The 15,229-nt window shown below is 51.5% G+C and overlaps 2 protein-coding genes across 6 annotated transcripts in view; one reads left to right on the top strand and one right to left on the bottom strand.

The window, feature by feature from the left end:
- The window catches only part of LOC103689966 (MARCKS-related protein-like), a 980,777-nt gene that overhangs the window by 226,481 nt on the left and 739,067 nt on the right, over positions 1-15,229 (bottom strand). The gene's annotated exons all lie outside the window — the stretch shown is intronic.
- Sipa1l3 (signal-induced proliferation-associated 1 like 3) overlaps positions 1-15,229 on the top strand; it is a 207,420-nt gene that overhangs the window by 131,448 nt on the left and 60,743 nt on the right. For all 5 annotated transcript variants that reach the window (XM_008759131.4, XM_008759130.4, XM_039104443.2 and 2 more), the window contains 4 exons: positions 4,067-4,255; positions 4,869-5,043; positions 5,955-6,058; positions 8,950-9,107. In XM_008759131.4, the coding sequence (XP_008757353.1) occupies positions 4,067-4,255; positions 4,869-5,043; positions 5,955-6,058; positions 8,950-9,107 (626 nt within the window). The remainder of the gene's footprint in view (positions 1-4,066; positions 4,256-4,868; positions 5,044-5,954; positions 6,059-8,949; positions 9,108-15,229) is intronic.

The following is a 15,229-nucleotide window of genomic DNA, read 5'->3' as shown; positions in this document are numbered from 1 at the left end:
CACCCAGCACAAAGAGCAGCCAACCTGTTCATGGCTCGGTCATGGGCCTGACTCACAGATAGGCCCTCTGCTTGTGTGGCACGGTGTCCTTTCTACAGCTCACTTGGTCTGTCACCCTCAGCAAAGGGATACCAGATGTCAGAGGGCTCACAGAAGATCTGATTCAGGCTGCTATGGAGAAAATGGGCTGGCAGTGGGACAAGGGCGGGGAGACCAAGAGATGGGGCCAGCGGGAAGTGACAGAGGACCAAGGCAGGGAGGAGCGAGGCAGCTTCTCATGACCTGTCAGTGCCCTGCTTCTCCTCCCCCCGCCAGAAGGAGAGCCGGGAGGTTTGCAAGCGGGCAGCACTGAAGGTCAGAGGATTCTTGGTCCACACTGGCTCTCCAGCGTAGAGCGCTGTGGAGCAGCATCAGTAGGGTACAAAGATGCCGGTCCTGTGGTTGTATTAAGGAAGCGCACAACCCCAAGGCCAACCAGACGGGAGAGCCAAACCCCTGACGCCATCACTGCTCCCCATGTTTCACGCTTGCTTTACTCTCGATAAGAGAGGTGTGTGTGTGTCAAGGAGCACGGTCAGAACCGTGGAACTCCCAACCATGAGCTCACTCCGTTCCTTCCACACACCTCTTGCCTGGGTCTTGTTTGGCAAGGGTGGGCTGCATGCCTGGCAGCAAAACCGTGGCATGTGTTTGCTGCTTTGTGTGCCCATTGATTTAGGAGACTGTGTTTTTACAGTTAACACCGATCATCTTTTCGTGTTTAAGGGGCAGCACCAAGTAGGTTTGGGGTGCGTGGAACAGGCCCCGGGGGAGGGTTTTCCTTTTTCTTTCTTGTGGTATTTCAGGTATCTTTCTGTGCATTCTTGATGCAGCTACCACCTACTCTGCTGGCCCAGAGCCTGGCCTAAGCTGGTGGCCAGAACTGTCAAGAGGACGAGGCTATGGGGGCTCTCAGGGCTAGCGGTGTAGATCAGAACAACCACTTGGAAAACTACTTGGCACTTTGGGTAAAACTGAAGATTAGCATGTCTGAATGATTTAGCAGCTTGTCTCCAGGGTATAAACCCAAAAGGAAATGTGTTTGTGGGCACCGAGAGGTGCGTCTGTGGCTGTCCCCAGCAGTGCCATTCTCAGTTGTCAAGTAGTGGAAGCAGTTGTGCTGAGCACTGGGAAGGATGAAAATCCACAGCAGTGCAGACTTCATCCTCTCCGCACAACACACTGGCGTCCCACACGCACACCCTTCAGAGAAAGACGCCAAGCCGGGCACAGTGGCAAGCTGCCTGAGTGACAATTTTAGAATTTCGGTTTCTTTAAAACACAGAAATATTATAAAAGTCTGTTTTTGTTTTACTCCCAGGTGTGGGATATGTGGGGCTGCTTCAGACCGTCCACAGCAGCTGGCTGTGATTTGCCTCGTGCTCTAGCAGGGGCGTGATTTTGCCAGCCACAGAGTTTCTGCAAATGTGTGACCTTTGGAATTCTGGGGGCTTTTCAGAGGGCACATATAAATGCTAGGGCCCCGAGGTGGGTTATGGGTGTCGGTTGTTGGTTGCTCCTTCGGGTGGATTATTAGTTGATTGTTGGTCGTTTATTAAATAGTTGTGCACAAAGAAGAAACAGGAAGAAGAAATTAGACATCCTGATGGGGAAGATCAAACTTGCCCCCAAGGAACCCCCCCCCAATCAGCAGGAAGCAGTCTGATGATAATGTTGCACCCCTCTCACCCCTGACTTTATTCAGGGGCTCTTCTCTTTCCCCTCTATCCTTTTTTCTCTCTTATCTAGTGGTAGAGGGTTGAAAGGGTGGAAAAGGATGGAGAAGGAGAACACACAAAGCAGTAAACAACGGCTACACCTGTCACTCCGGGGCTTGGGAGGCTGAGACAAGGATCTCAAGTTCAAGGCCATCCTAGACTGTAGAATAAGACCCTATCTCAAAAAGAGAGAAAGAAGCCAAGCATGGTGGTACTTGCCTATAGTCTCAGCACTCAAGAGGGAGAAGCAGGAGTCAGGAACTTGAGGCCAGCCTGGGCTACATGAGATCCTGACTCAGGTAGAGCAGGAAGCCAGATAACAGGAGAACAGTAACTGCCAGCTGCACCCTGGGATCCGGATCATAGCACTCCCTAGCAGGCCACGATTCCATCACAGCCCCCAACACACTCCTGACAAAACAGCTACAATGCGAGATTCGGGAAGCTCCAAACAGGCAGGAAGACACTGACCCTGAGGGTCCATACCCGAGCCTAATCACGGTAGCCATACACCAGGTATCTACATATATGTAGATTGTACTAGATGGCAATGGTAGTCTCTTAAGGCATCTTGGTGCTGCCTGCCTATAGTGACAGTACTCAGAAGACTGAGACAGGGTCTCTGCAAGTTCAGACTAGGCTACATAGCAAGACTTTGTCTTAAAAAAATAAAATGAACACAGCTCTCGGAAGACTGAAGGATCTCTGAGTTCTAGGCCAGCCTGGTGTACTCAGTGATTTCTGGGACAGCCGAGGGGGAAAGACGGCAGGGGCAGGGGGCTCATCTTTGCACTACTGTCCCCAGCAAGAAGATGTGGGCCAGTAAAAAGTCCTGGCAGGGGGTTGGGGATTTAGCTCAGTGGTAGAGCGCTTGCCTAGCAAGCACAAGGCCCTGGGTTCGGTCCCCAGTTCCGAAAAAAAAGAAAAGGAAAAAAAAAAAGTCCTGGCAGACAGGATTCTCACGTTTCATTTCCTGGAATTGGTCATGTGGTCAGCTTTAGGAACCACTTGGGAGGTAGTAACATCTGAGGAAGAAGGGAAGAGGCACGAGGTGGCCTTTGACTAAGTATTCTCAACCTTTGTAGCGCAGCAGAAGCAACTGGAAAGGTTTAACACTCTCACACACATACACAAGGACACGTAAATGCATATGCTTGTGTCCAGCCCCACCCCAGACCAAACTGCAGACCTGGGTGATGTTTTCCATGAAGCCGGTTGAACCACAGCAGGAGCCACAATTCAAGATGCAAAGTGGCACCAGCATCCTAGAGGGGCAGGTCTCTGAGCATACACTGACATGTCTACCACTCGAGATGGCGCCGGAGAGACTGAGGGCCCCTTCTCGGGGAGCCTCTTTGGTTCATCCTGGGCCCTGCTTCCTAATAGACTGCCCCAGCCCTCCCACCTGTCAGTTCTCCAGGGTCTTTGCTTAGAGTGGATCGGCACACAGGAGGCAGCAGCCAGTGTGTGTGCTGAACCAAGGAAGATGTGCGGTCTCACTCAGCCTCCCCTTCATGTTCCATTGCCTGCCTTTGTCCCACAGAAGAGAGAGAGGGTTGAGGCTCAGAGACCCATGGTCCCTTCGTCAGGGCCATGGAAAGAGATAGCAAATCTGATTCCTGGCCCATCCTCCATACCCAGCCTCCAAGCTCCTAGGGTCCCTCTCATCATCCCCCCTCCCCTTTTTGGAGGTGTGGTTGGTTTTCGGCTTTAGGGTTTTGGGGGATTTTTTTGTTGTTGTTGTTTCTTTTTTTTTTTTAGTATTTATTTATTTATTATATAAGTATACTATAGCTGTCATCAGACACATCAGCAGAGGGCATCAAATCTCATTACAGATGGTTGTGAGCCGCCATGTGGCTGCTGGGATTTGAACTCAGGACCTCTGGAAGAGCAGTCAGTGCTCTTAACCACCAAGCCATCTCTCCAGCCCCTGTTTTGTTTTGGTTTTTTTTTTTTTTTTGGTTTTTTTTTTTTTTTTTTTTTTTTTTTTTTTTGAGACAGGGTCTCATGTAGAGAAGCTAGCCACTAACTCTGTAGCCAGGGGTGATCTTACACTTCTAGTCTCTCATCTCTACCTCCTAAAAGCTAGGACTACAGCCCACCACACCCAGCTCTGGTTTTCTTTCATTGAGGCAGACTCTCACTGTGTATCCCAGGTCAGCCTTGGCCTCAACCCTCCAGCCTTGACCTTCATGGTACCTAGGATTGCAGAAGTGCAGCTCCGGGCCTGGCTACACCTGTCTGTGAAGGGAGGACCCTCGCAAAGCCCCTATCACCCCTGACCATCTCCTCTCTCTGTTGAGCAGCTCATCACGCTGCGGGGCTCCATTCTAGAGGATGCCACACCTACAGCCACCAAGCACGGGACAGGGCGGGGCCTGCCCCTGAAGGATGCCCTGGAGTATGTCATCCCAGAGCTCAACATCCACTGCTTGCGACTGGCTCTCAACACTCCAAAAGTCACAGAGCAGCTGCTGAAGCTCGACGAGCAAGGGGTAAGCCAGGGGCTGAGGAACCCCAGCCCCACTCCCGCAACCCTTTCTGTCTCCATCTCTACGTTTATTTTTAACAAGTAGCAAACTCACTTATAAGCCTGACTGAGCAACAGGAGGAAGCCATCAGCACATTGTGAGGGTACCAAGAGCACTGTCATAGAAACAGCCTGGGGATGAGATTGACACCACAAGGTTTCTATGAGAGAGGGAGAAAGAACGTGTGCCAGCACACAAACACAAACCCACTCACTGCCATCTGGCCCGTCCATAGCCCCTGGCATTGCTTTTGGACTTCCAGACATGTGCAGACCCCAAGTAGCTGAGGTTTTGCTTTGGCAGGGTCTCATCCTGTACCCAGTCATCTATAGGAAGCCAGCCCCAGCTCCCAGCTCTGCCTGAAGAGCACCATACACTGGCACAGCCATACAAAGACAGGTGACAGAGTGTATACTTCCCGCGTTCCTCTGGGACATGCCGCACACTGGTTCCTTCCCCACGGGCCGTGCATCGAGTCCCCAAGAGGTCCCAGCAGTGTGGGGCTTAGCGCTCAGGACCCCCCATGTACCATTGGCCAGAACCCCCTTGAACCTACACCTCTCTTCCACCCACACAGCTGTGCCGCAAGCACAAGGTCGGCATCCTCTACTGCAAGGCGGGCCAGAGCTCAGAGGAGGAGATGTACAACAACGAGGAGGCCGGCCCTGCCTTCGAGGAGTTCCTGGACCTCCTGGGCGACAAGGTCTGTCTGAAGGGCTTCACCAAGTATGCCGCCCAGCTGGATGTCAAGAGTAAGTGGGATTATCAGGGAGGCAGATCTCCGGGTTCGAGGTCATCCTAGCCTACATAGTGAATTCCAGGCCAGCCAGGGCTCCAGAGCAAGGCCTTGTCTCAAAAAAAATAGATAGCTAATGGGCGGGTGGACAGACAGATGGACAGATAGATAAGTAAGTGGGGGAAGGGGGGAGCATCAGGAAATCTGCTAAGTAGGGACCACTGAGATGTCAAGGAGCCACCCCTGCTTGTCTGCCTGACCAGCTCAAAGGTCTGGTGATGCCAGGGTGCAGGCCGGTGGGAGGTCCCTAGCACCACTGTCAGAATGAACAGCGCCCCCACTCGGGAAGCAGCAGGAAGTGTTCTAGGGAGGTGTGAAGTCACCCCTCGTGTGTGACTCAGCAGTGGCACTCCTAGACACGCGCTCTGCACACTGTGCCGTGGGCATCAGATATGAGGCCTGGGCACAGCCATGGGCAGCTGGAGAGCACCCCAGAGCGCCACAGGACTGTGTATTCACAGAGCAGGGACGCAGGTGAGGGCCGCCTGTCACACGCAGTGAGCCTCAGGAGACCGTGTACTGAAGGGTGCCTTTTAAGTGCCAAGTATTTTAAGAGCATAGCAGGACGTTGAGGGTTTGTTGGCTGATAGTAAACGCTAAGGCACTCACCAGGCATGGTGGCGCATGCTGTTACCAGCACTTAGGAGGCTAAGTTGGGAAGACTGAATTTAAGGCCAGCCTGGACTACATAGCTAGACTTTGCCTTTAAAAACATAATAATTAATACGATGGGAGATTGCCTTACATTTCTTTCATTTTTAAAGAGCGAAGGTAAGTAAAAGCTTTGAAACCGGCAGATGGCCTGTGGGATACAGCAGAAAGCCAGAGGCTCAGGGACCGTGGTACTAACTACTGTTTCTATCCCAGCCGACTCCACGGGGACCCACTCCCTCTACACAACGTACCAGGACTACGAGATCATGTTCCACGTCTCCACCCTGCTCCCTTATACTCCCAACAACAGGCAGCAGGTCAGTGGCCCTCTGTCCCGCTGTCACAGACAACGCCTGATGTGATTCGAGGCCCGTCTGGTGCACGCCACTCTGCTTCCTTCCAGCTGACCCTTCTCCTTTCAGGGCCTTCCAGGGGTCTCTTGATAGTCATCACCAGTTTTAAGAGTGAGAAAAATAAACGAGTCAACAGAGTTTACTCCAAACGCAAACCAAATTGGCGTAAGCAAAGCGTAAGATGGGATTGTGTAACCAGAGTTCTCGGAGAGGGCTGGTTTTAGGTATGACTGGATCCTGAGGTTCAGTCTTAACACTCACCTGTGGCCGGATGGTGTACCCCACACCTTTAATCCCAGTGCTCAGGAGGCAGAGGCTCCTGAATTTGAATTCTAGAGTGCTCTAGAATTTGAGGGCAGCCTGGTCTACAGAACAAGTTCCAGGACAGCCAGGGCCACACAGAGAAACCCTGTCCCGAAGAACAAAGAAAGGAAGGAGAGTCCTCACCCTCCACTGCTCCTTGTAGTGGCTACACTCACCGGTCGTCTTAGTGACAGCAGAGATGCACCCCTCAGTCCACGTTCTCATCTCACCACTCAGCCACACAGAGGAAAGAGAGTAGGGCTGGCGGGGAGTGGGCCCTCGAACCAAGCCTGAATGAAATACGTGACCATCCTGGAAAGGGCGAATGGTTCAGTGGCTGGGTGCTGGGAGATAGCAGTAGACACCTATGGAAGGGGGCTACAGGAGACTGCAGATGTGACAGCTCCCTCTCTTGAGCATGGGAAGCCAACGGGACAATGGAACTACTTTCTAGTGGGTAGGAACCCAGAGTACTAGGAATTTAGAACATGGGTTTTGGTTTTGGTTTTGTTGTTTTTGTTCTTTCATTTGCTAGGACAGCTCACAATGTAGATTCTGTAGGCCAAAACCGGTCAAATGCAGGCCATTTCCTAAGGCTGTCTTAATAACACACTTTGAGCATTGGCACCGGGATTAAACATAAATTTGAGCTCTTTGTCCCCTGCTTGCTGTGTGATCTCAGGAAAGTGACAGTACCTCTCTAGGCCACAGGTCCTTGCTCCACACATTGACAACATGGTCCTGATGATACTGCACGGGTACTAGGAAAGATCCGTGCTTCCATGAGCAGACCCTGAGCACGAGGCAGCCAATACCTTTAGGAAGCAGGGGCCTGTTCCTAAGTACCAGGGCCTGGAGAAAGCTCGTCCTGCAAAGTCAAAGTCAAAAGCAAGTTGGGGGTCCCACCCTTTTGCCTTCATCCCTGCAGGACAGAAGGCAGAGGTCACTTTTAACTTCTCTGAACCAAATTTTCCCATCTTATGAAAAGCAGTCACATGAGTCACTACCACTCAGGGTTTGGGCAAGGTTCAGATTTAAGATCTGACTGGGAGGTAGGCCTCTTGGGGTCAGCCATAGGAAGCAATTTTTGTGTTTAGTAACTTCATTCATGTAGTTCAGAGGCATGAAGAACTAGAAAGCTAACAGGCAGGGCTGGAGAGACAGCTCAGCGCTCAAGAGCACTGGCTGCTCCTCCTAAAGGACCCAGGGTCACTTGCCAGCATCTACACTGTGTCTTACAAATGTCCGCCCAGGGGCTCTGATGCCTTCTTCCAGCCTCTGAGGGCACACTTAGTATACAGATATACGTGCAGGCAAAACACACATGCATAAAAATTACTAAGTTTAAAAACCTTTGGTTCTGTGCTTGGCAGCACATGCCTTTAATCCCAGCCCTGGAGAGACAGAGGCAGGTGGATCTCTGAGTTCTAGACTATGGTATACTTCAGGACTTCCTGAACAATCAGAGCTACGTAGAAGACCCTGTTTCAAAATGGACAAATGAAAAAGAACTAAGGCTGGATATCGTAGTTCAGGCAGGAGACTGCCCAGTTTGGTTTAAGGCCAATCCGGGGTATGGTAGCCAACTCTGTTTGTGAGGCAGGGGGATAGAGAGTTGAAGATCATCCTCAGCTGCTTCCTCAGTTTGAGTCCCCAGCCTGGGCTGCATGAGACCTGTCTTCCCTACCCTCCAGAAAAGGAGAAAAAGGGGTCGGGGATGTCAGTTGTAGTCTTGGCAAATAAATAAGACACCATGGAGGACACCCATTCTGGAAATGGAAGCAGGGGAGAGGACATGGCTCCCTGGGACATTGGAACCCCAACTCTCGGGAGTCTAGGAGAGAGCACCTCCTAGAATTGGCCCTGCCTGTGCACTCTGGTCAGACTCATTGGCCTGAGCAGATCCCAGGTCTCCATCCTGAGCTCTCCCGCAGCAAATACGGTTTGCCGAGCACTCCAGTTTGTCCAGCTCTTTGCTAGGAACTAAGGGTACGGTTACAGGCAACAGTCAAAACAATGTCCCATTTTCTTGTCACTGACAACCTGAATGGGAAGAGATAAACTAGGAACAGGGAGAGAGAGAGCCTCTTTGTGCAGAATGCGGCCATAAATATCAGATAAGGAAGACAGAAAGGCAAAGAAAGGCATGCTGGGGCATGTCAGATCTTAGAGATTTGCTGTGGATGACAGAAATCCCTCCAGGAGGAGTAAAGGAGGAAGGAAGCCACATGGGCTCCCGGGCAGCGGGGACAGCCATTCCCACAGTTTGCAAGAGGAAGGCTTTCCTGGAATGTTTGGAGAGCATCCGGGCAGGTGTGGGAGGAGAACAGGCTGTGTCAGAGGCTGGGGGGCCATGTGTGGGGCTTCTTGGCTTAGTCCATTCCCCTGAGTGAGAAGGAGCCAGAAGGGCTCTGAGCTTCTAGGGACAAGGCCTGACTCCGGTGCTCACATGCGCCCTCTGGTGGGAGTGGGCATGGGAAGCCAGCAAGGCAGTCCGGGTAGGATTCTTAGAGCTGGACCGTGACCCTTACCTCCTCCCTGTCTGCTTCCAGCTGCTGAGGAAGAGGCACATAGGGAATGACATCGTGACGATCATCTTCCAGGAGCCCGGCGCCTTACCTTTCACCCCTAAGAACATCCGCTCGCACTTCCAGCATGTCTTCATCATCGTCCGAGTCCATAACCCCTGCACTGAGAATGTCTGCTATAGGTATGGCTGCCAATGTCCTGACCACCACAGCCAGGTCCTGAGAGGCTGAGGAAGGATGTACCTGGTCGCAGGTCCCACCTCACCTCTCTTCCTGGCTCCCAGGTTCCCATCAGGGCCTATATTTCTTGGAATTTTCTGCCTGTAAGTAATGGGAAACCACCTCATCATGGCCCGCAGGGAGATGTGCGCATATGTATTGGCTCTTGGGAACAGTGCAGGAAGGCTCGGCCTGGTGTCCCATGGTCCTGAAGGAAACTTCCTTTTCTGGCAGCATTCAGTTTAACATCTTCCCAGCTGTAGGGAGTAAAAATTGATTGGGTTGGGGTGTGGCTCAGTTCACAGAAGGCATAGCTAGCGCACAGAGTCCTGAGTTTGATGCCCAGTGCTACGTAAACCAAGCACAGTGGTGCATTCCTGTGACTCCAGTGTTTGGAAGGTGGAGGCAGGAGAATCAGGAGTTCAAGGTCACCCTCAGCCGTATATCAAGTTTAAGGCCAGCCTGGACTACGTGAGACCCTGTCTCAATGAGGGAAAGAGATAAAGAACCTCACCAGTCAGTCACTGGGACTTGAGCAGAGGCTCTGTGGGGACCCTCTGGCCTGGCCGGAGTCAGGTGCCTCTGGGAGCTAAATGCCTGGCCTGGCGTTGTACGTGACAACAGAGAGCTACGGGGGTGATGACCTGGAGTCAGACCCTGACGAAACTGGGGTGGAGGCTCTCTGGGACCACCTACATGGGTACCCTGCTTATGGTATTGTTGGGGAATATGGTTTGAGAAGATTTGGGGGACAGAGTCTCACTATGTAGCCCAGGCTATCTTCAAACTCACATTCCTCCTGACTGAATGTTAGGATGATAGGCATGTTGAATTGGGAGGTTTTAGTCCCCACATAGATGTGTAACCTAGGCCTCAAGCCTGTTCTTTACCCTCTGCAATAGCAGGGCTACCCCACGTTAGTGGCTGTCCCCAGAACCTAAAGGGGAAGCCCTTGGAGACTAGGAGCAGGATAGAGCTGGATCCTCAGAAGCACTGAACCCAGCAGCCCAGGCCCAGGCTGTGGGGACTGGAACAGGTATACTGTTTTCCCAAGACTACAGGAGGGCGGGCGTGCAGCTGCATCACCCCTCCCCCGCACAGCCGTCCTCACCAGAGTGCTGCTTCTATGTCTCTAGTCCCTGTACATAGTGTTCCCTGTCAGCACAAGTGCTGGCTAGCTAGAGCCTCTGCTCTAGAGCCTAGGGGCTTCCATTCAGCAGTCTCCGAGGTCTTTGCATTCCAGAATTCTGTCAAGTGGATACGTGACAGTTTCCCACTGCCCTCCAAGGACAGGCATTGGGACGCTTTGCTGGCGCCTGGACAGTCACCTCATTTCTGCACTCATTGCAGTCACCATCAAGCATGGAGCTGTCTAGGAAATGGTTGCAGTGGAAGTGGGGGCGCAAGGGCCCCTGCCCATGTACACTGGTAGACTTGGTCTTGTGAGAGCTGGAGGTATTTAATAGTTTGATGTTAGCATGCAGCTGATGTGAGCTGCTGTGTGGGACGAATTGCCCAGTGGCTGCTGGGGACCAGCACCATCAGTCATTGCCCTGGCCCAAGGCCACCCCCCTCGTTACTGGAACATACTGTCGCAGCTGCAGGATGCTGGCTGTTTCTCCACACCTGAAAGATAGCCCAGGTGACAGAGAACAGATGCTCACACGTGCCAGGGAAGAGCAAGCAGCCTGCTTGTGTCTCAGAGTCAGCAGGGAGGCTGAGGTAGCCAGGTAGCCCTTCTCCCCTATCCTCAGACCTTTCTACTTTGGCAGGGGAGTGGCACAGGATAGGGGATCGAATGCAGGCTGAGTCCACGCTAGGCAGCACTTTACCATTAAACCCTTGTTTTGCTTTATTTTTAGGGCTTGGTTTGTATTGTTTTTTGTAGACTTTCGCATAGCCACTCTGGTCTCAGATATGCTCTATAGCTCAGACTGGCCTCAAACCCATAGTCATCCTCCTGCCTCAGCTTCCCAAGTACTGGAATTATAAACCTGAGGCACCATGACAAACTTAATGTGTCAAAGCACCCCTAAGTCAGGATTTCTTTGGGGCTTGGGGGTACAGTGGGTTGGCCGTTGTGGTGTGCGTGTGTGTATGTGTGGTGTGCGTGTGTGTATGTGTGGTGTATGTGTGTGTGTGTGTGTGTGTGTCTCCTGGACACAGCCCTCACTCATGCTAGGCATGTGTTGTGCCTCTGACCTATAGCCCCAGCCATGCCCTTGACTTTTCTGAGGCAATTTTGCTCTCTAGCACAGACTAGCCTGCAACTCAACTATATAGCCCAGGCTGGCCTCAAACATGTGATCCTCCCGCTTCAGCTATCCGAATGTAGGGAATATAGGGGTACACTGCTGCACTCAGTGCTTGTCCTCCTATCTGTGCCTTCCTCCCCTACCTTATAGTCCCAGCAGCCTGTTCCTGCCTCCCACCTCCCGGGTTCTCAGGCTTGCTCTCCAGCGTGACTTCTTCCTGACACACAGCCCTTCTTAGTTTGGGGAGGTTTGTTGTTGCTGTTGTCTTATGATTTAATTTTTTTTTTTATGTTACTAGCACACTGCTGCTGTCTTCAGACACACCAGAAGAGGGCATCCAATCCCACTACAGATGGTTGTGAGCCACCATGTGGTTGCTGGGATTTGAACTCAGGGCCTCTGGAAGAGCAGTCCATGCTTCTAACCACTGAGCCCTCTCTCCAGCCCCCACGATTTAATTTTGAAAGATTTTTATTATGCCATATTTTAAACATTCTGAAAAGTGCAGGAAATAATGGATCATGTGCCCCGCCAGCAGATTTAACAGATGTTAGCATTTTGCCTTCCTTGCCTCACTGTTTCCTCTTTTCTTGATTTTTTTAAAGAAAGGAAATGTTAGTAATACAACAGCTGTGCCTCACCCATTCCCAGGCACCCACTCTCTGGGCAGACCTACCCTCAGTGCCTCCCCCAGCTCTGAGGAGAATACCGAAGCCAGCCTGCCCCACCCTCCCTCCTGGCCCCATTGGACCATGTGTATGCGTGTGTGTGTGTGTGTGTGTGTGTGTGTGTGTGTGTGTGTGCGTGCGTGCGTGCGTGCGTATACATGTACTCATGTAGCCCAGGATGGCCTCAAACTCTGTGTATCCAATCATGGCCTTGGACTCCTGCTTCTCTGTCACAAGTGGCAGAATTACAGGTGTGTACCACCATGCCCGGCTAATGCATCAGAGGACCTTGAAAGGCCGGTGATCCACGCTATTGGCCCTGAGAGAACAACAGTTGAATGACTAATTGCACATGTCCTAGAAGCTCCTGCTGAGCTCTAGAGGACAAGGAGGCCTGGTGGCCACACATCTTCTGCTTGTGCCATTCCTTAATGGCCACCAGCATCTTCCCTGAGCCTGAGGGTTGTAAAGAAGCCTAGCCCCTCCAGCTAAAACTGAGGAGCCAGCCGTTCCAGCTGTCCAGAACCATCAGCAGCTTACAATCTCATGACTCCAAATCATGAGTCAGGATGTGAGGCAAGCCAGCCTGTCAGCGAGCAGTTGAATGCCAGGGGAAGTTGCAGAGCTCCCTTAGAGTTGAGACAGCGATCCTGGTTGACCTGGCTAGGGCACTGTCACTACCCTCTGTGGTCACACTTACCCTTGCTTATTGGTGGAATACATTTTCTTCTCCCAGTGTTTATCCACACACCATAGTAATGGGTGCCTGGGTTGATGCTGGAGAACCCACTGAGGCCGGATTGGCGGGCATGTGGGGCCCTCCCACTTGGGAAGGACACTGCTAGGATGATGGAAATGAAAGGCAGGGTTCAGGCTAACCTTTGGGGCTCCTTGGTTGCTCAGTGCATCTGAGGCGGCCACAGTGGTCTTTGCAGATGCATCTTTTTCTGTCATGGAGTCAGAGAGAAGCAGAAGCCACTGCTGTCACCACTGAGGACTTGACAGACTCAGTGTGGATGGTTCAGGGGACAGCAGGGAACTGCCGTATCCAGGACTAGTGGCAGCAAGGAACCAGTATCGCCCACCCCATAAACCAAGGGGCCTGAGAGGAGTTTCTAGAAGCTGGTGAGAGTTGTGGCTCTGAGAAAGGGGCTGCCTAGCAAGAGCCGTGGCTGTGACTAAGGTATCAAGCCAAAGCCCCCGCCACTGTCGCAGCCTGGCGGGAAGGAAAGGAGAAAGGTGAATACAGTTGTATTTAGCAGCAGGGAATATGGCGTTAATGGTTAAACCAACCATTGCATAGGCTTTGCAGGGCATGCTTACACCCTGTCATCAGTAGACAACACAATACACAAAGTGACGGAAGATGGCCTCTCCACACATCACTAGGTGGCACGTGGGTGAACCCCAGCATCTTTCCTCTTACCAGTGGCTCCTTTCCCCAGACTTACTTAGAAGCTTGTGCCTGTAGGACCCCAGGTACAGAGGCCTTCCTCCCAGATGGGAAGATGGCAGATGGGAAGTGTGAGACACCTCCAGGGCCATGTGTGGCATGCCCCTGTCGCCTGAGCTCTGGCCTGGGCTTGCCTCCTGCATGTACTCTTTCCCACTTGGGCTGCCCCACATGCTGTTCCTTCTGTCTGCTGTGTTTTCCCCGACTCTGGGGTCTTAGCTGTCACCTTCTCAGCCCCACCGCCACCCCACCCCCAGACACTGCTGTCCAAAGCAGGAGCTTCTGTCCTGCCCTGGCCACCACTCTGTGTTCATCAGTGTCTGTTTATTCGTGTGCTGAGTTAGCAGTTGTGGAAAGACCAGGATCTCTGTATCCGAAAGCTGAGAGGAGCATCCAGGAAGCCCCTGTCAAGCAGATGGGTGAATGTTACCCCATTCCCTGTCAAGATGAGGGACAGTGCTGTAGAGAGAGGTCAACCAAAATGCCTGCAGGCATTGGGCTGTATTTGGGTCGCATAGGGTAGTGTATAATCTGTAGTCTGTTTATTTTATTTATTCCTTTTGAGAAAAGGTCTGATGACCTTGAATTCCTGATCCTCCTGCCTCTACCTCCTGAGTTTTTATATTATAAGCATGTGCCACCACACAGATTTTCAAATTCTTTGTTGATATGATTTACAATGTATATTAGTATCAAGTAAGTGTTTTTAAAACACGAAGTCGCACACACGTGTTCCATGGCCAGCCAACTAGCCCGACACTGACAGTGCCCGACAAGAACTGCAGCTCTGACCCCTGCCTTAGACCAGCAGCTCTCAGCCTTCCTAGCGCTGCAACCCTTTAGTATAGCTCATGTGTCAGCTCATAAACTTATTTCGTTGCTACTTCGTTACTGTAATTCTGCTACTGTTATAAATTATGATATAAATACCTGATACGCAGGGTATCTGATATGTAGCCTCTGTGAAAGAGTTACTCAGCAGCACCAGCACCACCCCACCAAGGGGTCTCAACCCACAGGGAAAGACCTTTCCCTTAGAATCAGCTCGTGTCCAAGCAGGCTCCAGATTTTCCTCACCCTCTTAAGAGCAGTGGGCTTTCCCCAGGGCCCATCCATGCCATTGCAGCTTAAGAGTACGGAAGCACATGTTCCTCCATCCTCCTATAAAGGCGTCGGCCAAATCAAATCATGTGATCAGCGGGCATGCAGTAAGCTCGCATCTGACTAGGACAGTAGAGAGTAGAGAGGACAGAAAGTTGTTTGGTGTTTTCCCCCCCAAACCGTAATCTAACACATAGTTTATGTAAAACAAGAGTAAGTGAAGCCAGTAACTGGAGCCAGGAGCTGTAGCTGTAATCCTAGCACTCAGGAAGTTGAGATGGGGTGTCTCAAGTTCAAGGTCAACTGGGCTTCATCATTAGACTGTCTAGGAAAACCAAGGACGGCGGAAGATGCAGCTCAGTGGTAAATCACTTGTTCAGTATGTGAAAACCCAAGTCTGATCCCCGGCACTGTGTGCGTGTGCGCATGCATGTGTATAATATATATATATTTTTTTTTTACATATGTATATATACTATATATATATACGTGTTCTTTAACTTTCCAGTCTAATTGACTAACCATTTATTGATTAGATATATGCTTCTGTTCATAAAAGAAACCCCAAGGCTAGGATATGGCTCAGTACAGAGCACTCGCCTAGCTCC

Source organism: Rattus norvegicus, chromosome 1 (assembly GCF_036323735.1).
Source record: "Rattus norvegicus strain BN/NHsdMcwi chromosome 1, GRCr8, whole genome shotgun sequence".
Taxonomy (NCBI): Eukaryota; Metazoa; Chordata; class Mammalia; order Rodentia; family Muridae; genus Rattus; species Rattus norvegicus.
Note: the sequence above shows the minus strand (reverse complement) of the source record. Positions and strands in the feature narration are given on the sequence as shown.